The sequence below is a fragment of the Pollachius pollachius genome (genome assembly GCF_949987615.1).
Source record: "Pollachius pollachius genome assembly, chromosome: 6".
Taxonomy (NCBI): Eukaryota; Metazoa; Chordata; class Actinopteri; order Gadiformes; family Gadidae; genus Pollachius; species Pollachius pollachius.
Window position 1 is genome coordinate 19710414 of NC_136939.1, and position 22500 is coordinate 19732913.

The 22500-nt window shown below is 46.5% G+C and overlaps 1 protein-coding gene across 2 annotated transcripts in view; it reads left to right on the plus strand.

The window, feature by feature from the left end:
• Positions 1 to 22500, plus strand: part of nrg2a (neuregulin 2a) — a 51387-nt gene that overhangs the window by 21034 nt on the left and 7853 nt on the right. The window contains exons 4-5 of one of the 2 annotated variants that reach the window (XM_079738530.1): positions 15349 to 15472; positions 17420 to 17496. In XM_079738530.1, the coding sequence (XP_079594656.1) occupies positions 15349 to 15472; positions 17420 to 17496 (201 nt within the window). Of the gene's footprint in view, positions 1 to 15348; positions 15473 to 17419; positions 17497 to 17968; positions 18028 to 22500 lie in introns of both variants that reach the window. The other variant, XM_079738531.1, reaches the window with a different exon arrangement.

Here is a 22500-nt window from a genome sequence, read left to right on the forward strand (position 1 = left end):
GTTTCATTCCTAGGACAGGGTAATTTTTTTCTTTCCCGCCACAACCTCACATCTTGTTGCGGCCGGTGCCTCAACGATGTGTTCTGAGTGGTGCTTCATGGGTTTGATGACGATGTGTTTGATGCGGTTGACGTGGAGACGCGTCAATGCGCCACGTTGAGAGCGCATGCTGATGGATGTCGGAGTCCTGCCTCTGCCTTTTAAATCAAACCACGGCGAGGAGGAAAAACACAACGGATACCAGGAGGAGAAGGCATCATGAAGATATCACCTTCCATAAATATAGCCCCTCACTCTAATTACTACCCCATCGCTCAGAGCTTTGATATTTGAGATTCATCTCTTCAATGTGACTCTTAAAGCACATTGGTTATTAATATCCTTTTTGTTATTTCAATGTTCGGTCCTCCAGATATATTTTTATCTATTGTTTGATCTATTTCTGATTCTATTTCTATTCACATACATACACAGACACAGACACACACACAAGCACACACACACACACACACACACACACAGACACACACACACACACACACACACACACACACTCATACTATACCCACATACCTACACCCACAACCACACGCACACACATACATACACATGCTCATACCCCCACAAACACACACACATATCTACACACCCTCATACCTAACCTCCCCCCCCCTACACCCACACACACAGACTTACAGTCACACTATTACATACACACACGCACACACACACACACACACACACACACACACACACACACACACACACACACACACAGACACAGACACAGTCGTTACTGGTCATGCTGATCAGCGGTGGGTGTTAATGGCTGACTCTTTATAGGGGTTAACTAGTTAGACCGAGGTGGGGTGTTCGCCCAATTAGCTGACCTTTAGCGCGTAGCATGAATACAATCACAGTGTGAACTATACAATGAGACCAAAGCAGCTGTGGTGCCTGGCCAAGCACAAAGCGACACCCGATTGAACTGGAAGGGCATAAGGTATTGGTTTTGCCAGACCTGGGTAATTTATCCCCCCGGGGGTCAGAGGTCATATGTGGCATGTGGGCCCTGCGCCTCAAAGTCAAGAAGTGACCTATAATTAAAACCCCTGCATGGGCCCTCGTCAGTTGTTCTGCCGCTGTTTTTGAGGGCCCACCTTTAAGCAGTTAGGGGTGACAGTTAAAAAAGCTGTTGGAGCTAATAAGGGATTAGCGGCTAGCCGAGTGACAACACAAGAGCAGAGCTCCAGGAGGCCAGTCTTCAGCGGGGGTGGCCGGTTTGGATCCTCTGGTCCTCCGGGTATAAGATGAGATGAGATGATAAGATGTACCTTGTGAATCCCAAGCAGGAAATATGGACTTGACAAGCAAAAGTACAAGACAATACTAGTATTAAAAAGAGATAAGAACATTTTAATATCCACAAAAGATTCACGCATACAACATGAGCACGAGTCGTCGAAAACTGCCCTTGAGCATGGGACCCAACCCCCCCCGACAACTTGAGTGTTGCCTTTGGTGGTTGCCGGCACCATTAGCGTGTGAGCGCTTGGCCGGGTGACGCACACCGCGCACCGCGCGGCAGCGGCTAATAAAGCGCTCCATAAGCGCAGTCCATTTACCCAAGAGCCCATGGGCCAGGTACTTAGCACGGGAATGGTTCGGTTTTTGTATGAGGTTAAACACTGCACAATAGGTGCCTGACAACACTATAAACCGCCACTAAATCCCCTACACGCCCTGTCTATTCCTTTTCTTTTCCTTTTTTTCTTTTGCCCTTCTTTTCATTATTTCCCACCCCAAGTTTTTCGCCCGAATTTCCCGAGCGGTGATGAATAGGACAGCTCTCCGTGTCATCATTCTTTAAAGGTGTCGTTGGCCTCCAGGGGAAGGTATACTTACCATTCCTACGCCCCGCGCTGACGAACGGCAGCACTGTAGTTTGTCTGCCCCAGCTGTCTCCCCCGTCCCCGACCGACCATCACTCCATCACCCGGCTGCCTATGCAACAAACGCCTACCTGCTCTCCGCTCCCACCTTTGTAACTGCGTGGAAGAAGCCGTGGGTGATTCCACGTGAGGAGGGAAGCGGAGGGATGGGGGCGGGGGGGGAAGAAAAAAGTGTGTTGTAACTACAGTGTGGCGTGTGTGTGTGTGTCAGCGTGTGTTAGCATGTGGTGGTGGATGACGTGTGTTTCGGCGTTGTCGCCTGAGTTTGTGGGTGTTGCCGTGTGTCAGCGTGTGGTCGCAGCCCTCGGCGTGTGTTAGTGTGTGTTAGTGTGTGTGTGTTTGAGTGTTTCGCACGGTGTGCGTTTGTGTGTTTCCTGTGGCTTTGGGTGTAAGCATGGCTTGTCAGCGCTCGGTGGTGAATGTTAGCTTGTGGAGCACGTGGGTCATGGCGGGCGAGGGTTAGCCTTCTGCTGCTAAACGTTGGAACTCGCCAGCGTGTGGTTGTGGATGTTAATGCAAAGCCCCCCGCCCGCTAAGATGCAAATAGAAATTCTCGACACGGTTGGGATTCTGTCTCCCATAATCCGTACATTCCCCCCATTCTTCCCTCCTCCAGGGCCACAGCACTTGTGGTGGCGGTCTGCCTTTCGAAGGATTTCTTTTGGGGGGAGGTGAGAAGAGGGGAGCGTGCAGAGAAACAAACACAGTGATGTTTTTTACTTTTATAAACAATGGGGGCGGGGGGAAGGGGGGGGAAGCTTGAAAAGTCTCCGAGGCTCGGGACTTTCTGGAAATGCCAGCTCCAAATAAGGACTGCTGGTATAGATGTGTGAATCTGGTGCATGTCTCTCCCGAGACAAGACCCAGCTGTCGCCGCGGAGAAAGAAACCCACGACTTTAGTCCTCCTTATAGTACAATCTGAACTTTATTGAACTTCAACTTTTGCATGCCGCTGTAATGCTGAATGTTTCACTGGAGGTACACACAGAGTTGTGCAGTGTTGTGTTCGTGTTGTGCAGTGTCGCTGGCGTTATCCTAAAGAGGTTTTGTCGTAAATGGAGTGTTTTCCTTCTCATCGCCAACTTTCTAGTGATGCGACAACAGAAGTGGCAAGAGATGCCACAATAGATTTCCCCGGTGGACAAGGATAAGCTTTCTAGCTAATAGCCGATATATTGATTACATTTGATGCTGTTAAGCCTTCACTGTTGTCCAAGAAATGTGGCAGTAAATCCCCAAGACATTCAATCTCTGTGGGCAGCAGAATCCATCGCTAGGTGTGCTATCATCCAGTTCTCCCATTTTTCCATTATTGTTTTCCATTTCCGTCTGTTTGGCAACACTGAGTCACAGTAACAAGCTTCTCTCTCTTCCCTCTGAAACTCATCTGGAGGTCAATTCGTCACGAAGTACTCAGCCGCTCGTCATGGAAATCAGTCACTTCCTGGGTGACATAGTTTCTAACCACAGGTAAACAGAAGAAAAAAAAAAAAGGAAAAGAAAATAGGTCAGGAAGTCAGGTCCGACCCCTTCCCTCCTCCGTGGTTCACCTGTAAACACACTGGGGGGGTTGGGGGCCTAACCCCTATGGCCTGCTCCTCCACAACCTGTCCCACCTGTATCCACCCTGCCTTCCCAAGTCTCTCCTCCACTGGGTGCAACAGCGTCTACCGAAAACACTGCAAAACGGTGGATTCCCCCCCCCCCCCTCGGCCCGACCCTACTCCGGTACCTGTATTCACACGGGTCTCGTCGGCATCCACCAGCAACAGCAACAGTATCCGTGACAACGGCCAATCGACGCAGAACCCTGCCCACGTCCCGATACGGGCGCACTTCCCCTCCCGTCCGTGGCGGTTTTCGTGAGCAGGGGTTGTGCAATCGCACCGCCCTGCCGCGCCGGCTCTTTCTTCTCTTTTTTCTGGCTTTTGCCTTCATCGGGAGGCCAGGGCGTCGGGCAAGACCAGACACATGCCTGCATGTTGTTAGGAAATGGCAGCAGGATATAGAGATCAGAGCCCAGAGCCGGTTATGGCGGCACTGGAGGTGGTGTCAGTGGGAGTCGGTGGGTGGTATAGGCTTACGTGTGTGTGGGTTGAAAGTTGTTCTAGTGTATACATGGAAGCTGTGTTTTCACCTTGATATTGATTGACACTTTATTAAATCGGCACTGTAGGTCGTCATGTGATTGGCTCGATGTTGGGTCTGCGAGGTAGATCTAATTATGTTTACCTCTGTTTCCTCTGCACTTCGTAGTATGTGCGGGTGGTAGGGTTATGTGTGTGTGTGTGTGTGTGTGTGTGTGTGTGTGTGTGTGGGGGGGGGGGGGGGGCTTTTTTGGCAGCTAGTATGTATTGATAAAAATCTATTTTTGTTACTTTTTTTCTGTCAGTGAAGTAGGTCTTATTTAGTCTAAGTAGGTCCTCTTGGCTCCCTTTGTCCTGCAGAGCACGTCTACCTCCAAGGTCGGCCATTGCCACTCCTTCCCTAACCTTGCCCTTGGTTTCAGGTTTCTATGACAGTAGATTGAAGTGGGAACTCACGGTAAAATTCACGATTTGAAATATAACAGCGTCCTTTTTTTGTCATGCGCTAATTGTTGTCACATTCTTGACCCCCGCGAAATGTCCAAGCCCATTATACTCTCAAATGTCAAAACACATCTTTATCCAATTACTTTGACTACCTTATCCATGCAATGATTTCTTCTTTCTTTTTTCTGTGTCGTATCTTATACTCGCATTCCGTCTCTGTCAGAATAGGAGAGAGGGAAAAGACGCGGTGTGTTTTATCTGTGCTATTCCACAAGGAAAGTTAATGTTACAGTAGGGTCGATGGAAGCCTCCCAAATGTAGCACACATGCATGCAGGGAAATATATAGCGAGGCCAAGCTGAGAAGGAGAGAATCCTCTGGCTCCGCCGTAACCAGAGACTTGCCACAGGATCTCTGCCAAGAGCTGCAAGATGAGGAGACCCAGAAGGGGATTCAGGAGTTTCACTTACTTGATATTTAAACCGGCCTTGTGGATGTGAAGCACGTGAGCTTTGTACCAGAGTTGTTGTACAGTACATACCATGTATCAAACCATCGCTTCCACCACCACCACCGCCTCGACCACCGATAACACCTCCCGGAAACCACCGCCACCACCACTTTCCCTCACCTCCATCACCTGCTCACCTCCAACACATGACATCACCACCGCAAGAGGGAATACCACACAGACGTTTAGTTCAGCTAAACATGCGCAGTTTGACATCATCATCATCATCCTCATCCTCATGTGGTGCCTTTTTTTTGATGCTTCCGCGGTGGACATCCTTATTCCAACAAATTCAAGTGTGTGAATTTTAGGGAGATTTGTCACAACTTATGTGGACTAATTAGAAGCAGAAAATGTGATATTCCACATAATTTAGATAGTGGGAATAAACAGGGTTGGAGTTGACCTATAACTACGATTAGATAAAAGGAGAAGGACTCCCCTCCTCCGTTCGCATGAGCCAGCACTTCATTCATGTAGCCCATATAATAACACTTGTATGAGCTATGGCTTGAACAGAGACCATTAAACAGATTGTTGTCTTAAGCACAAATTGAGCTCTTTGTTTAGCTAAGCCGCTTGTGTAAATATGTTAGCTATTTTTTTCGCCTGATAAAAAACTCCTAAATCTGTCATAAAATGTATCCTTTATCCAGACCCTGCTGCTTCTACCGTTAGAAATCCGGGAGAGTAACACAGACCAGATGGGTCCTGATGCCGCTCTTTACCGTGTTTTGAATAACTTCTCCTCCTGCGTTTAATCTGTTCCGTGTTTGACATGAACCTCCCTGTTGATGTACGGCCCAGAAAGAAAGAAAAAACGCCTGACCGCATTCAAGCTGCGGTGAATTACAAACATTTGTCGTACATCAGGAGTACACGTGTTTAATTCCACCGCACCACAGAGGCACCGACCGCAGGACGATTTAAAAAGTATTTTATTGGACAGTTGTGTCGCTTGATGCAAGTGCCGTGAAGTGCAGTGCGAGGGGGCCGAAGGCCCGGCGTGCAGAGTCTCTATTCCTCTTCCCGCCTTCTTTCTTTCTCTCTGTCCTCCTCCCCTCCAACCCACAGGCACGGAGGTACCCCAAGAGGTAGAAAGCCCTTTCGACGGGGACCTCTCTTTTCATTTTTACGATTTTCCTAGAACCCTTTGGAGAGAGCGTGGAAAGACGGACATGTTTATGAAGGTTTCCAGATGGCCTCACTAACACCCACAGCTTTTCTTCTCAGTTCTTGGCCCATGAAGGATTAATCAAAGTCACGGGCAGGGACTGATGGTTAAACACTGCAGCTCTGGCTCTTACTCTTGGGGGCGGGGGGTGGCGGGGGTTAGCAGTGTTGGTAGGGGGTGATAGTGTTAGGGTGTGGGGGGTTGCTGAAGTCTTTTAGACTCCAGCCCTAGACTCAATCCCCAGGTTACACCACCCTGGAGAGGGGGAAGCCAGGGGGTTGGTGGTGGATGTAGGTGGCTGGGTGGGGGAGGCCGAAGGAGAACTCATGATGACCTTAGTGGAAGAACTTCAGATTTATTAAGGTATAAATATTTCAAGTCTGATGAATCCTCCTTCGGAGTCTGTGTGATCCTTGTTGACAGAGGAATGCTGCTCTGAAGTCGGGAGATAAGCGGCAACGGGGGATATCAGCCAGCAGGACACACCTGACCGGGTGTAGGGGGATGGATGGGGTCCGCTTTGGACAGACTTATGGTACAGCGATGGAGGAGCATGGGCCTTGTGCATACCACAACCACGTTTTACTGGCAGCTCAGACAGCCTTGCATACCAATACAGGAGGGGGAAGTATAGTGAAGTGGAGAGGGTGATCTTCTCCCAGCTGAAAGATTCTGGGTCCGATCCCAAATCCGTGAGCAAGATGCCCTACCCGATCCTTGATTACCGTTTTTTCTATTCCCCGTGTGTTGCTTTAGATGGAAGCGTCTGTTGAATGGCTAAATAGTCAAATAGGAAAACACTCCGTTGTATTTCAGGGTTTGACTGCAGCAGGCAATAGACTATCAATTACCCCGTGACCGGTTTCTACAGAACCTTGGTCTGTCACTTTAATGGCACAAAAAAAGCACCAGGAAATTAGCAAATGACAGTATTTGTTCTTGCGTCCTCTGTGGTCAGGCTGAGGCCTCTCTTTTGTTTCATCCATTTTTAGCCTCTCAACGGCCGCTCTGCCTCCTGGAGAAAAACGCAGATAGAGACCTGTAAACATAGGTCAAAACTTGTAAGCATAGATAGAAACTTTGTGAGTTGAAGGAAAACATTGAGCACAGAAATATCTCCTGCCCAACTGGCTAAAATAATATTAGAAGTAAAATTATCAAAGGTAATCAAATGTTTTGAACACCATCCACATCCTTCTCTCTTTGTTCCAATCTCTACAGAAGCTTTACAGCCATGAAGCCGCTATAAAATAGGACGATTTAAGGAGAGGATTGGTTTTTGACCAATGAAGCCACAGAAATTATTTCGTTTTTTTTTTGCGGTTAGTATGTTTCACAAAACATATAAACTTACAGGAGACGGATATAGAACACACATGATGTATGGTATCCATAATATGCTATATGCTATTATATGCTATTATACGCAATGTGCATGCAACAGTATGCTAGCGTTTGCTTTATGCTACAGTATGCTATGATATAATATTGTATAGTATATGCTGCAGTATGCTATAATAAGCTACATGCTATTATCTGCTATAGGTTAATAGCAGATAATAGGAGGGTTTGCTCTGTGGTTAGGCGTCAGTGTGCAACAGGGGAACATCTAGCAGGCATACGTAACTGTCATCCAAGGCCATCAGACATCAATCAAACGCAAACGCCACAGGCAGAGAGAGGGAAACGCATCAGCTACGCCCGACTCCTGAGTGGAGCATAAGTTACGGCCCGATGGAAGACACCGGAGCCCCAAACACGTCCACAGAAATTAGCAGTGCCTCACATCAGTCAAGAGGGCTGTGCGTATTGTGGGGTACTAACCGAGTCCAACCGGATATAGGAACGATTAACCCGGGCCCAGGGCACCCATTGGGCAAGTTAAAGCCGCTTACCGCCGCCGTTACCCGTCTGACACAAAGCCAGTCAAAGCCAGCCCATCCGCTGACGGGATTTATGCCACGCAAGCTGCCCCAACACACACGCCATAATAGATTATTAATAGCCGGGCCGCTAATCACTACAATAATAAAAAGCCCCTTTTAAAGTGGCTTTGCGGTGCGGCTCCACGTTGAGCAGCAGAGAGCAGAGGGTGCAGATCTCCTGCAAGTAAACACACGTACGCGCGCCGGTGCCAGGACGTCCGCTGTCACGACAGGCAGGAGTATGTGTGTGTGTGTGTGTGTTTGTGTGTGTGTGTGTGTGTGCGTGTGTGTGTGTGTGTGTGTGTGTGTGTGTGTGTGTGTGTGTGTGTGTGTGTGTGTGTGTGTGTGTGTGTGTGTGTGTGTGTGTGTGTGTGTGTGTGTGTGCGTGCGTGTGTGTGTATGTGTGTGTCTAGATCTGCAGCCGATTAAATGGTTCATTGTGTTCTGCTGAGGTATGCCAGGAGATGTCTTCTGTCTTTTGTTTTTTTTGTTTGCGTGCTTTTCTTTATCAAAACTAATCTGCATGTGTCAATCTACCAAAAAGGGCCACATTCCTGGAAGACTAGCCCATCTACAGGAGGAGGGTATGTTTAAAGGAAAGCCACAATGCTCCAATTTGTTAAATCCTAATTGCTTAGTGGGACATGCAAGGTCAAAAGGCTTGTAAGGTTGTGTTCTTTTGTAGTTTCAAGCAAGAACAGAACTTCAAATGGTACCTACTGGCATTATGTTCCAATTTAATCACGTAATGATTTGTTAATTTAAGACATTAAAATTATATGCAAACGACGACATTGCAGATACTGTAAGATAGCGCACAGGTTTTACATTTCAGGTTATTCCTGTGCTGTACTGATGTAAACCTGGAAAGTATCTCAGGAAAACAGGTATATCAGTTGATCAATCCAGCTTCCTTCATAACTAATCTTATCTTCTCTAGTTATTATTGCCCAAACAGACCACCAAGAGGCGTTCTGATGGAGGCCTTTTGTCCCAGACTCAATAGCTTCACGCAGACACAAAAACACAGACAACAAATTAAACAGAGTGTGCACTATTCCAGGGTCTGTCGGTTCAAACGTACCATCCAAACACTTGACCTTCATTCAGGAGGTCAAAGGGCTGGTTCTTCTCAATCTGTTTGTTTGTTGAGCACTTTTCTCTTCTGTCTTCGTTCAGCGCCTAGAGACAGGATGCCATCGTGTTTCAACTTGCAATCGATAATAACTGACTTCAAAGTGTCAGGCAGAACTCAAGGTAGGACAGAAAATGACAACAACAAAACTAGGAAATTCTTCCCCCAACTTCTCTTTTAAGGTTTTATGACGGTCGAGTATTGTTCCAGTGGCCATTTTGTAAAATAATCAAAAATCTGTGAAATCGTGGATGTTTTGTGAAACGGCTAGATAAGCGTTTTTTCCCGAACAGTTTTATAGATTTGCTTAATCTGCTTTTTGCATTTTTTGGAGCAAGGGATTAGAAGGCATTAATGGTGGATGCATTACAAGTCCTCTTGCCAATCTGAACCTGAAGGGATCTCTACAGGCTACTCATGCGCGCTGCACGGCCATGCTTTCCCTGCTTTTACTGCTGGGTTGTTCGGACAACAGGCACCAGATGAATGTTGAATTTATGTTTTGGTCTGTTTTATCAATTTGCTTCATAATTTGTATAAGGTTGAATATGAAAAGGTAAATCTACTATGGATTTGGCAATGTGGGAAGAATCTCTTTTCATTTAATTTTGATTTGAAAGCCATTCTTGGTGGTGGTCACATGATTTCATTTTAGGTTCATAAAGACTACCTGTTCCCAAACTTGACGTCTGGCACACTGTGGTCTCAAAGCTCCCAGGTTAGATTCCTGGCTCAGGGCCAGGTGACGTGAAGTTTGAATGTTCTCCGTTTGACTAATTTGAGAGGCAAAGTCAATTTGTGGTGTGAGTGCCTACTGTAACATTCTCGCCTTATGAGACTAACCATAATTACCCCCTTCTGAATGGGAAGGTGTGTTCATGTCAACCTCTGAGTTGAAAATATGGGAACTTTCTGACAGCCATGATAATCTGCCGTTGCTTCCCATGATATTGACAAAAAACGAAGAACATTTCAGAATATTATATGAATATAAGTGAAGTGAAGTAATGTATTACTTAGTTGTATTAAGTTCAACCTTCTTTATTGCTCCAGTATGGCATAAATGCCACACAACCAACGTGTCCTTACGTTCTTCAGACTGACGATGAGCATAACTGCAGTTATGCTCATCGTCAGATGGTTATAGACTCCGCCCCCTTGTCACCTCTAACTCTGACCTTGACCTGGAAATTGACAAGATGGATGGTTAGTTAGTAAACCTGTGCGCAAACTGATTTGACTATGGCGGTGTACTTTACATCTGCTTAAGTAATTAAACACTGGTGTCATGTTGTTGACGTTTCTTGCAACACAGACCTTTCAAGAGACAGATGTCTGAACCACATCAGTAAACAACCCAAACAAACCACCGCACGAGCCAGCTACTCCTCACCCAGTCACACTCCCAGCTGGACGACAAACACAGTTTGTTTGTCGTCCAGCGTGTGTTTGTTTGTCGTTGACGTGTGTGTTGCGACCACATCCCCCACCCCCCTTCCCCTCCCATCTCCGATCCTTCTTGGACGTGACGCTCCCCTGATGTCATTTCTGGTTTTGTGCCCCGATGTGACCCCTTATATTTGAAGGCCCTGTCATTATTCGAAGTCCGTTCCGTAAACACGTAGCAGAGCGGTGTGGTAAACACGGCCAGATGACCGAGGCAGAGGCCCTTGAAGAAGCTGCATGTGTCTCTAGCGCTGGGGAACAACATCTCACACCAAAGAGGCCCCAAACTCCTATTAGAGGTGCGCTGGGACGAGCCTGAGAGCCATGTATGGTTAAGGACTATCTTTGCCTTTGTTTGTGAGGAAAACACCTTTTTTGATTGGCCCGACGTCATTGATATGGCTCTGTTTCCCGGGACATGTTTGGTTTGGTTCCGATTGTCAACCTCTGACTGACCTTCTTCGATCATGTCCTTGAATGCTTTGTCTCCTCTGACATGTTAAAGGGGATTTCTTCACGCCAGTCCGAGCTGGACGGCATGAGAATCCGTCACAAATAAAATCGTGCTCACTGTTAGAATTACCCCAGCTATTGTAAACCCAACCCCTGAAGCATCCATGCCCATGCCATCTCACTTTCCCGTCCTCTATACTTTGATAGACCTCACTACCAATTATAAGCACTGGGTAGCATCTTAGCATATTTTACAGGTATTCCTCCTAGTTCATCGCATAAACACATGCACATAAGTTGTTATCCGATCCAATCGTTCTTATATCTGCTCATATATGCCTGTAGTGATCACATATCTGTCCGAAAAGGAGGTAACCCTAAACATTAAGTTTCAAAAGATATCTTTTGTTTAGTCTGGTAGTTTGATTGCACACTTGTACTGCTGAAAATAGCTCAGGGTAGTGGTTAGGATGTGTTGCATGTGCTGAATGTGCTCAGCCCCCCTGTGAGCTGTGCAGCTGGGGTTGCACTCCCAGCAGAGATTCCTCTTGGCCGCGGGCTACAGGGACAGAGGGTTAAACGGTGCTACGCCCTGCCGAGGCTGCACTGTACCTGGAGAGAGAAAAAAAAGAGGATCTTCTTGTGATAATACTGCCAAAGGTCACCCGCGTGATGGCTTGTCATGCGTGACACAAACAGCGCCGGTTTGCGCGCCTGTCAGTAGCGCTGTTCAACACCTGGGTTCTGTTTGAAAGGGGTGCCGCCGAGTTTGGGAGTGGAACGTGTGAAAAAGCGGGAAAAAAATACCTTTGGGTTTACTTTGGAATAGCAGAGTTATTTTGTCTTCTCTATTCGTCGTCATAAACAGGAGCATATTGGGAATATACATCTCCTCAGAGGAGATCCACAGCGCCCCCACAGGGGGGATTGATTGTCAACGGCGGGGGGGGGTATTTTCAGTGCAATATTTATTCATAACGTTGGATTATAACACTTTAAATAAGAATGATAAGTCAAAGTTAGATCAAACTAATCTCTCGCATATATTTCAGCTTTCTTTAGACCGTTTCCGTTTCCCTTTATTTATTTATTTTATACTGGCGGGGGGGCAGCGGGGTGGCCGACCTCTGACAAGGGGGGGACGTGCCCCCCCCCCACTGGCCCCCACGTGGCTACCCCCCTGCAGGAAAGTGTCCTTCAATGAACGCAGTGGTTAAAGCAACGCTGCTGCGTCGGCTCACATTGACACAGCTTCTACTCTGTTTTTGAACCAGCTCTCTGACTCATGCATCATGTGTACAACCCAGTAGTCTGTTGGTTGATGTACAGCTTCCTCTGCTAATGTGAGTGCTGCCCCACATCATTGCAATTATCAATACGCTGCTCAATAGTGGCTCCTAGTGGCCAACCGGGAACAACAGGGCTTCCCAAACCCATTTGATGACATGACTGTAGTTCATCCTAAACTTTGAGTAAACACGAGGCCGGCCCACTAGATCAGTCATGGCTTCCTCGACACAGAGAAGCCGCTAAAATGCAGCTTGACATGACACAGGTTGCCTGGTCTATGACAAACGAGAGCATGGCAATATGCATGTGTGTGTGTGTGTGTGTGTGTGTGTGTGTGTGTGTGTGTGTGTGTGTGTGTGTGTGTGTGTGTGTGTGTTTGTGTGTGTGTGTGTGTGTGTGTGTGTGTGTGTGTGTGTGTGTGTGGTTGGTTTGTTCAGATATGTGGGTGCATGTGTTTACATGTGTGGGTGGGTGTGTTTAGGTATGTGTGCTTTTACAAGGATCAATACATGGGCGCTTTTCATTAAACTCCAACCTCAAACCTCAAAGAGGAGGGATTAAGCAAGAGCGAGCCAAGAAAGATGGCCGCTAAAAACTATTTGAAGCAGCACTAGACACGCTGTCAGATAATTCGCCTTCATATATCTTGTTTCCTGGGTGTTTTTTATGAAGGGGCAAGGTCATATCTACAAATGTAAGCATTCCGCAATTAAAACAGACAGCTAAAAATACACTGTATTATATAAACCTGGGCTTCACGGGGAGACAAGTTGATCAGTGGACAGAAAAGCCCTTCAAAGGCGTTTAACAACCTTCCAGCGCCTGCGTCTCCATCTACGCCTGACTCGTTCCAGATGCCTCCGCGCCAAACACACTTCCACCTCGGCTACGGCCACGGCTGATTCTGAAACACTCCACTGTCAACACTTATACCACTTCACTGTGCTAACAATTCAATTGAAATTACTTATTAATTCAAATCCATTTTGGATGTCAGTGCTTTAAACAACTTAGCAGAACGGCACAATAAAGAGGCAACATACACATGTATTAAGTTTCTACCGAAGCTTAGTGGAGACCTTTCTGTTCTGTCTGGTGATTAAAAGATGGTATATCTGTAATGGGTCAGCATCTAAATAATTGATCTTGAATTGATTTGATTACTATTGACTTTGAGTATCACATCAATGCCTTTACCCAATAGTTTCGTTGTTTTCAATAGCAATGAGGACTTATTTATTGTTCACATTATCACTATGTCAATTTGGGTTGGCTTTACAGTTTTAGCAATGGGTTGTAGATTGTCATGTAGTCGAAAAGTATAACAAACATGGTGATGTGAGCAACTTCAAATTCAGTACAAGCCAAATCTTGACGTGATAAGGTGTTTAATATTCCGACGTTATCATATTTTAGTATTGTAAATCTCGTATGTCAAAATGAGCCATTCTGTTTCTAACAACAACAAAAACAAATTGTGAAGGAAGTATGAAAAAATAATAGTCAAAAGTCTACGTCTCAATAAATCTCAGTTGTTAGATTTCACCACGTTTTCTTCCTCTCGCTGCAAGACGTGCTGCAGAAACCATGCCACTGTGGCACCAGTTTGATTTGTGAAATGCTGTCCTCGCCGCAGCATTCAGCCAACTAAATGTCAGCGATGCGATCCCTGTTGAATACAATATTGGCACACTGTCTTGTCTCAACATTTTACACCACATGAATGCTCATCTTGATGTATTCTAGTTGTTTTTTCGCAAAACCATTCCAAGCCATTGTCTTTTACAGCTGGCAGGCTTGCGTTATCATGCTAATGCCAACTTATTCTATCAGCGCTTATATTCACCTACTTTGCAAGCATGCTTATACAGATGCTCAGGTAGCACACACACACACACACACACACAGACACACACACACACACACACACACACACACACACACACACACACGTGTGTGTGTTTGACTCAGTGTCGTGTTGTTGTGTCTGTGGATTCCATCCGTCTACCTCAAGCCTGATCCTGTCAGCGTATAACTCGCTCAACACTCCCATTTTTCTGTCTTGCTGCCGCGTCTCATAAGGGAAGAGCAGACTTCAACCCCAACACATTATTTCTACGGAGTCCCGGGGATTAACGGCAGAAACATGACATTTCAGGTCGTTCAAAGCACCTGACTCATCCCATAAACAACGCCTAGGTTAGCTGGGTGGGGGGGGGGTATTTATGTTTGCTCACAGGACTTCTCCAGATCTTGTCAAGACTGTCGAGAGACACATTTAGCTTAAGAGTGTGCGTTCCAGACCAATAGTGGGCAACGCACAGAGATAATTGAGAACTGGGATGAAAGGCGTGTTGTACGTGAATCTCTGCTCCACGCGGTAATATCACTGGAGGAAGTGGGATGACAGTGTGCTGGTTGAGTGTGGTGTTGTGCTTTATTAAGTGCGTGTGAGGTGGGGGTGCCTGCATGTCAAGTATGTGTGCTTGAAATCATGATCCTCTTCTCTATATTCACAAGTCCAAACGCACTGTTCCTCCCTGCTTTGGTGTAAATATATTGGAGCAAAAATTTGCAAATTGCTCCGCACTCCATCTCCTCTACTTGAGCATTCATCTTGAATTTAGCTCTTCTCTCCTCCTTTTCTCGCTCTCTTCTCCATTTCTCCCTCTCTCCTTCTTTTCCTCTCCTCCTCTCCTCTATTCTCCTCTCCCTCTTCATCTGCTACACCTCTTCTTTCCCTTCCTTTAATGTACCTGCTCATGTGTGTGTGTGTCCGGGTGTGTGTGTGTGTGTGCGTGCGTGCGTGCGTGCGTGCGTGCGTGCGTGCGTGCGTGCGTGCGTGTGCGTGCGTGCGTGTGTGTGTGTGTGTGTGTGTGTCTGTGTCTGTGCTAACACTGTGCCCTTTCCTTCTCCTTCTCCCTCAGTCATCACCACGACACCTTCTCCGGGCTCGGGCCATGCCAGAAGATGCAACGACACAGAGAAGGCCTACTGCGTGAACGGCGGAGACTGTTATTTCATACAGGGCATAAATCAGCTCTCATGCAAGTGAGTGACCCGCCCACCTCCGGTACCCCCTGACTCTCTGCGTCTCAATGGTTCACTGTTTGGTAAAAGGCTCTCTTGGCGCTGTGTCTTAATACCAGTGTGGAGATTTCCTGGTGAGCCTTAGAATGGACACCTGCACTTTGAAACTTTGTCCCTCACTGAACTCATTGTGAACTCACTTCATCACACATTAGTAGAAACGATGAATAACAATGATTATAGTTAAGACTAAAAGTACTCATATCCCATTTGTCAATTTAAAAACCTCCTGAATGTATCAACGGTGGAGATATGTGTGTTCTCCAGTCTACACCCCTAACGTAACACCATCTGTGACACGTTGCAAAGGACATTTTCCCAAAATGTTATCAGAGTTAATTTCTTTAAATACTGTCTGCATCGAAGAAGTTCCCAAATATCAGATTTAATTTTGCGTCACCATCCACAAATGACATGTTTTTTATTTAGCTTCTCTCTGTTTTTCTCCGAAAGGGCCAACAGCTGTCCTTCATATTGTCTTAACCTTTTCCTTTCTCTACAGCAACAATCACAAATGACTCAAAATGTCCGCCGGCGTAGCCGCCGACCCACTCATTTGCGTTTTCGTTTGTATATTTTTTAACGGCTGATAGGAGGGGAGGACGAGAGTGTGCGATGCGATGTTCTCATGTGTTTTAACCTTGTTTAGTGTACTGGAGGGCCGGACATTAAAAGCCTTTTCAAAATGTCATGAGTCACTGTTTTAGTGGCGAGCAAATATTTATGCCTGTCAGAGGCCCCCAATGAGGTAAACACAGTCGCCGTTGCTTACATTGAGGGTCCTTGTGACGGCGGGATCTGGGGGCCCGTATCTGGGGGCCGAAGCCCTCTAGCGTCACTCAGTTCAGGCCCTAGAGGGGTCAGCGCTTTGGGTCCGAACCAAAGCCCTGACGCTTTTTCTTTTTCTTTCTTTTTTATCTTGTTTGGTTTTACATTTTTGGAACGCACAAAAAATAATGTCAAACCCCAGGGAGTATTAACATTATATTTCCCCCCGCAAAGCCTCCTACTCCTCCTTCTCCAAGCCAGCTGTTCCTTACCTGGGAGAGAGGGAGAAGCCGTTCCCAGACTTAAAACACACAAAGCCCGGGGAGCGGGACACTAGACCTCCAAATACCCCCGGGAGACACCGCGTCAGGCTCGTAAATCTCCGGCGGTGACCTCTTTCATGGATGGTGGTCCAGGCGAGAGAGACAGGGAGAGAGAGAGGGGGAGTGAGAGAGGGGGAGAGAGAGAGGAGAGAGAGAGAGAGAGAGAGAGAGAGAGAGAGAGAGAGAGAGAGAGAGTGGAATGTAGGGACTTCTGAGAGAGCGGCCTCACGCCGTAACGATGGGGGGCTGGATGTGCTTGGGGGGGCGGGGCGGAGGAAACCCTGGAGGTCAAACACCTCGGAGGCGCAATCAGTTGCCATGACGATTAAGCGTTAATGCGACGGAATGGATAGAATAAGTTGGCATTAGCATGATAACGCAAGCCTGCCAGCTGTAAAAGACAATGGCTTGGAATGGTTTTGCGAAAAAACAACTAGAATACTTCAAGATGAGCATTCATGCTTTGTAAAATGTTGAGGTGTTTGGAAACGGCTGGGATTAAAGAGGAGTGCACGTTTGTTTGAAGTTTGGTATGGTTTGTGTTTATGTAAGGGCCTTTGGGGTCAGGGTTTAATGTCCGGGTTAGGTTAAGCCTGGGGCAAGCGCGGCATCATGGGAATTACCACCAGAGCCAGTCCGTATAGCTGCACGCGTATGACAAATATACATTGCTTCCCTTGTGTGTGTGTGTGTGTGTGTGTGTGTGTGTGTGTGTGTGTGTGTGTGTGTGTGTGTGTGTGTGTGTGTGTGTGTGTGTGTGTGTGTTTGTGTGTGTGTGTGTGTGTTTTTTTGTTCACACTGCTGTGCTCCTTCCCAGATGTACAGACGGATACTTCGGCCCGAGGTGCTTGCAGACTGAACCCTTGCGATTGCTCAGTCCCAACCCTTTCAAAAGTATGTTGGCTTTGACACCGGCAGCAGAGCTCAGAACAGACAGACATGTCACACTGGATGCCCACTATGGAGCCCCTCTTCAGTGGGCTTTCCTCCTCCTCCCCTTCCTCCTCCTCCTCCTCCTCCTCCTCCTCCTTCTCAGGTCACCACGCTGTGTTCAACTGTGCCTTCGCCACAAAGCACACACTGGCTTCGTCCATGGGAACACTGCTTCTACTGCCCGTAGTTTAACTGTTGTTCTAATCCTATGTCTCTCTCTCTCTCCCTCTCTCTCTCTCTCTGTCTGCCTCTCTCTCTCTCTCTCCCCCTCTTTTCACCCATTTCCTACACATTCTCTTTTTTTTTATTTCCCCCCTGCCCCAACCCCTTGCCCCAACCCCTTGCCCTGTCTTTCTCTCTCTCTCATTCCTCCACCACCTACTTCTTCTTCCTCCTCTTCTTCTCTCTTTGTGGCTTTGTTTCTTCCCATCAGGTGTCCAAATGACTTTACTGGCGATCGCTGTCAAACCTACGTTATGGCCAGTTTCTACCGTATGTCAACTTCCTGTTCTGTCTCTCTATTTGGTCTGTCCTTTGTGCATATGTCCTGTCCTTCCTGCCCATGCATGTCCCCTGTTAGCAACAACACATAGATGTTTAACCATGACCCAGCCAAAAATGGTTTGCGACAATTAAAGGGGCCCTACTTTTACCAGCAAATGTGAGGTAGATTGTTCTTTATTTTTCCATTATTATTAGCCTTTTTTTATCGATTTGTTTGTGACACCACAACTGGCTTCAACAGGAGTGGATGTGTAGGTCATCCAACTCCCAGTAGTGATGTCACAAGGGGATCGATTTCCAACAGGCTAGTTGTTAGACCAATCAACAGCACACCTGGTGGTTAAACAGGGGCTCTTTAATTTGTTCAGTCAGCATGTGTTACTAAACGCCCACCTCCGAGAATCATGGGACATTTTTGCATGTGCACTTTCTGTTTTGAACGTAGGGTAGGAAGGGGAGGTGAGTAGTTCAGCGTATTGTGGTTCTTGCTTAGAGGAGGATAATGAAGGTGATTGCATGCACCAGCACACCCTAACGAGATCACCGTTATCAGAAGGCCCGTTACTAACCCAGTAAAGATGCTCCTTAATTGAATCACCCAACAAACGAGGACATGAGAGATGGCATTAGCACAGAATGCGCCGACAGTAAGACAATCGATTGCTAATCGGTTTAAGTTGAGCCATTAGAAGTAATGGTTCGGTATGTTCCGATGTTTGATCAGAATTCTAAAACAGTATATATATTGAGGCAAACATTAATAATCTATGAATATTAAAACCATGAATATATACAGCATACAGAAGATTACACTATATGATGTATGTAAAATCATATCTCCATGTAATTCATTAAACACTAACAATTAATTTAATATTTTTTTTCAGATAGAAAGGATCTTCATCATAAAACTTTGTGTATACTGTAACTTTATGTTAAATCAGTTTCAAATGAAACGTTGTCTTTTGTCTTGGAAATATATATATGCAAATTGTGTATTTTCTAAAGACATACCAAATAAAAAACAAAAATGCATATTCCTAGCGCCAAGCAATAAGTAATCGAGCAAATGTCCACAAGAAGTGCCTTCATAATCGAGTTTAATAATCAGTCGTCAACATGACGGATCAAACCCACTGATTAAACACACGTTCCGTTTACCTCATCACAAACAAGGACCGCTACCTTCCAGGAAACAGTGTCCTCGCAAATCGCCTCTACTGAAAAGACCCTCCTTTAAACTTTCCAGCCTGCAGTTGTAGCTATGTGCCCGACTGAGCTGCCAGGCCTGGAGCGAGCATCTATCAATTACAGAAATATGCTCCAATTAGAAGCTTCTGAAGTAGCACCGCTTGACAGATCATGTATTTACCATGATATATACTCTCACCGAGCCATGACTGAAGCCTGCCAACACAACTCGTTCAGTCTCATACTTCGACGACCGCCCATTGCATTCGGGGCTATTGCTTAAGTAGCGGCTCGTCAGTGCGGCGGCCTCCTTAATCCCTTAATGGAGCTACACGTGTACGTCAGTAAAGAGGACGACGGGCCGGCCTTATCTCCAGATCGGACGGACAAGTCTCTACTGAGAGTCTACTGTTGCTACTGCTTTTTTAGAATGCAACCCAACAAGTCATTTCAATGCGCATTAGGTCATAGAGCCGTGAGCGTTCGGTGGCTTGGGAGGCGGTGTCTCGCGGAGAGAGCGAGCTCCACCACTCCACATTCACATTCAAAATGAACACATCTTCGTCCTCAGCGCAGCTGTGCGAATGCATTTCCCTTCCAAGGGAATGCATTGATTCCCATTTCACTTTTAGCAGCTTCAACCAAAGAACACCTCCTAGGCAGTCATGCAGAATATGCAGATAGCAGCGGCGGTTTCAAGTGTCTGGGTTATAAACCCTACTCGGGTTTAGTTTAACAACCCCTAAAGTAGGCGTCCCGCATCTACCTTGTTCTGGAACTCACCATGAAGCTCTTTGATAATCCGGGAGAGGAACGAAAGCAGTGGATAGGCTCAGGCGCACACACTGACACCGCCACTCTGTCCACGTGTTGACATCACAACCGTAACCTGGTTCAGTCGGACCACATAAAACCTGGAGCAGATGCCAGTTCATATTTTATTCTCTCTCGGCCCTCTGAAATACTTAAATCTAGCCGTTCTAAACGTGTCAGACGCACATAAATCTCAACACGGGAATATACACACACAGACTTGATTTTATTTACAGTCTTTTTATTAAAACAAAAATGACAGCTTCAAAATAGATGCGTGAGTCCCATGCATTGCCCAAAGCAAGACGATAACATATCTATTTAGTGCATGAGTGCATTTAACAGCTTACAAAAAATAACCAGGGTTTGTGTTATTTGTATGTTGAATTGAGAGCTGCTCGATGGTTGGTTTTTAATCTGGTGATGCATGCTGGGAAACAACTGGGGTTGTCTTGCCACTGATTTTGCTTGCAGGGAGAACTATCGAGAAAAAAAAACCATTCCTACTGATCAGGGTGTTTTGACTATAACCTACTTCTCCTGAAGGGATCTATCGCTCTGGTTGTTTCAGTATCTGTGTTGTCCTGTTTATATCTGTGTGTGTCACAAGGTGTGTGCCACTATATCTTAATCTTCTTCTGTTGTTTCTTTTTGTCCTACCAACCTCCCCCTCCCCTCTCCCCACTCCCCTCCTCTTCAACCCCTCTGCACATGCAGAGCATCTTGGGATTGAGTTTATGGGTATGGAGCCATCTGTTTTGGTTTGACGCAAGGCTAGAACTGTAGATGTCGTCTTCATCCTAACCCCCCTCCCCCCCCCCCCCCCCCCCCCCCCCCCCCGACCTGCCTCCACCCTCCCTCCTTGTACAACCCAAACCCATGAAACCCATGAAACCCATGAAACCTAATGAGCCCGTGATTAACCAACCCCCTGTGCCTGGTCCGAGTCCCGCTATAACCTATAACTAGAAGTCTGGGTGGGAAAGCTACCCACAATGCAACCCGCCCTGCATGATCAACAGTCATTGACATGGATGTCTTGTATTGCAGCGCTCATCGAAAGCATAATGATAAGGAAATATTTATCAACTTCATACGGGGGGGAATCCTCCATGCCATTGCGCTAACTTAAATATTTCCAGCAAATCTGCGCTAAGGGGTCACACAGGGGCCATCGCTCCTGTGACTGTAGACTAAACTGTGTGTGGTGAAGTGTTCTGTCACAACCTGACAGCTGTGCACCCGCAGGTGAGCGCTAGCCACTAGTGTGGTACCCCTCACCCCTCACAGACACACACACACACTTTGTCTAGTGTTTTGAGCACTTTATACATGCAGTGGAGCATTAGAATAATGCATTGATAGTAGACCCGGCGATGCGCACCGTTGGTCACTCTGTAGCTAGGTGCTGGCTCTAGATGTGTGCAGGGTGAGTGCTGCGTATAGGTACACCCCCAGCGACCTCCGACCTCCCCCGGGAATGGTTAATACCCCTGTTCATGTTGTGATGTTCCTCCTCCTCCACGTCCTCCTCCTCCTCCTCCTCCTCCTCCTCCTCCTCCTACCTGACCTGCATCCCATGTAGTCTAGCAACAAGTCTGAATCTCTTCCTTTCTCCTCATCTCTGCTTCCCTCCTCGCTCTGTCCTCCCCTCTCCTATGAGCCCCTGAGTCGTCCTCCTCTCTGTTAACTTCATTCTCCACTTCCCTTGCTCATCCATGTGACCGTGTCTCGTCCCATCTTCGTCGCATCCTCTCATACATCCTATTCCGTTACAAACTAGACTAGACCTATGTGTTCAGACAGGGTTTAGCGCTGTTGATTTGATCGTATTAGCACGAGCATGTCATGCTGAATGTAGATCTACCAAAACCATGTGACAGGTCTCTGTCTCCACCCTCCCCACCCCGAACTTCCATTGTGTGTAAATTTCCGATGCCTTTTCCAGAAAAGTGTCTTGAGTAGTTTTTACGCACTGGATTAAAAAGTGTCTTTGGTGACTCAAAGCGTGGAAACGTCCTGAGTCGTTTTTTGTTATTAACATCCGCTTTCAAAGCTAGACTCATTGTATCAGTGGGACACAATCTGCATCGGCCGCTTAAAAATAGACTCGCCTTTAAGAGATTTACAAAGGATTTAAAAAACATACTTTTTGGCATGCCGGCTTTTTGAAGTGATGCTGGCGAATGAGACGAGTTGTAGAAAGGCGACTGCAGAATACGTCTGCTCCTTGTCAAACTGACTCAAGCATTTTTCTGGAAAAGCACAAATAATAAAATAATGATCAACAATAACAATGATCAAACAATAAACACAACCGTTCAGTCACTGCTTATATTTAATGATTGGTGATTCTGTGCATTTATATCAACGGCCTTTAAAAAAAGTCCTTCAAAAATGAGCAGAAGAAAGCTTTGTTCAGGGCCTTTTGTTGGATTTAGGATCAGGAAAATGTTT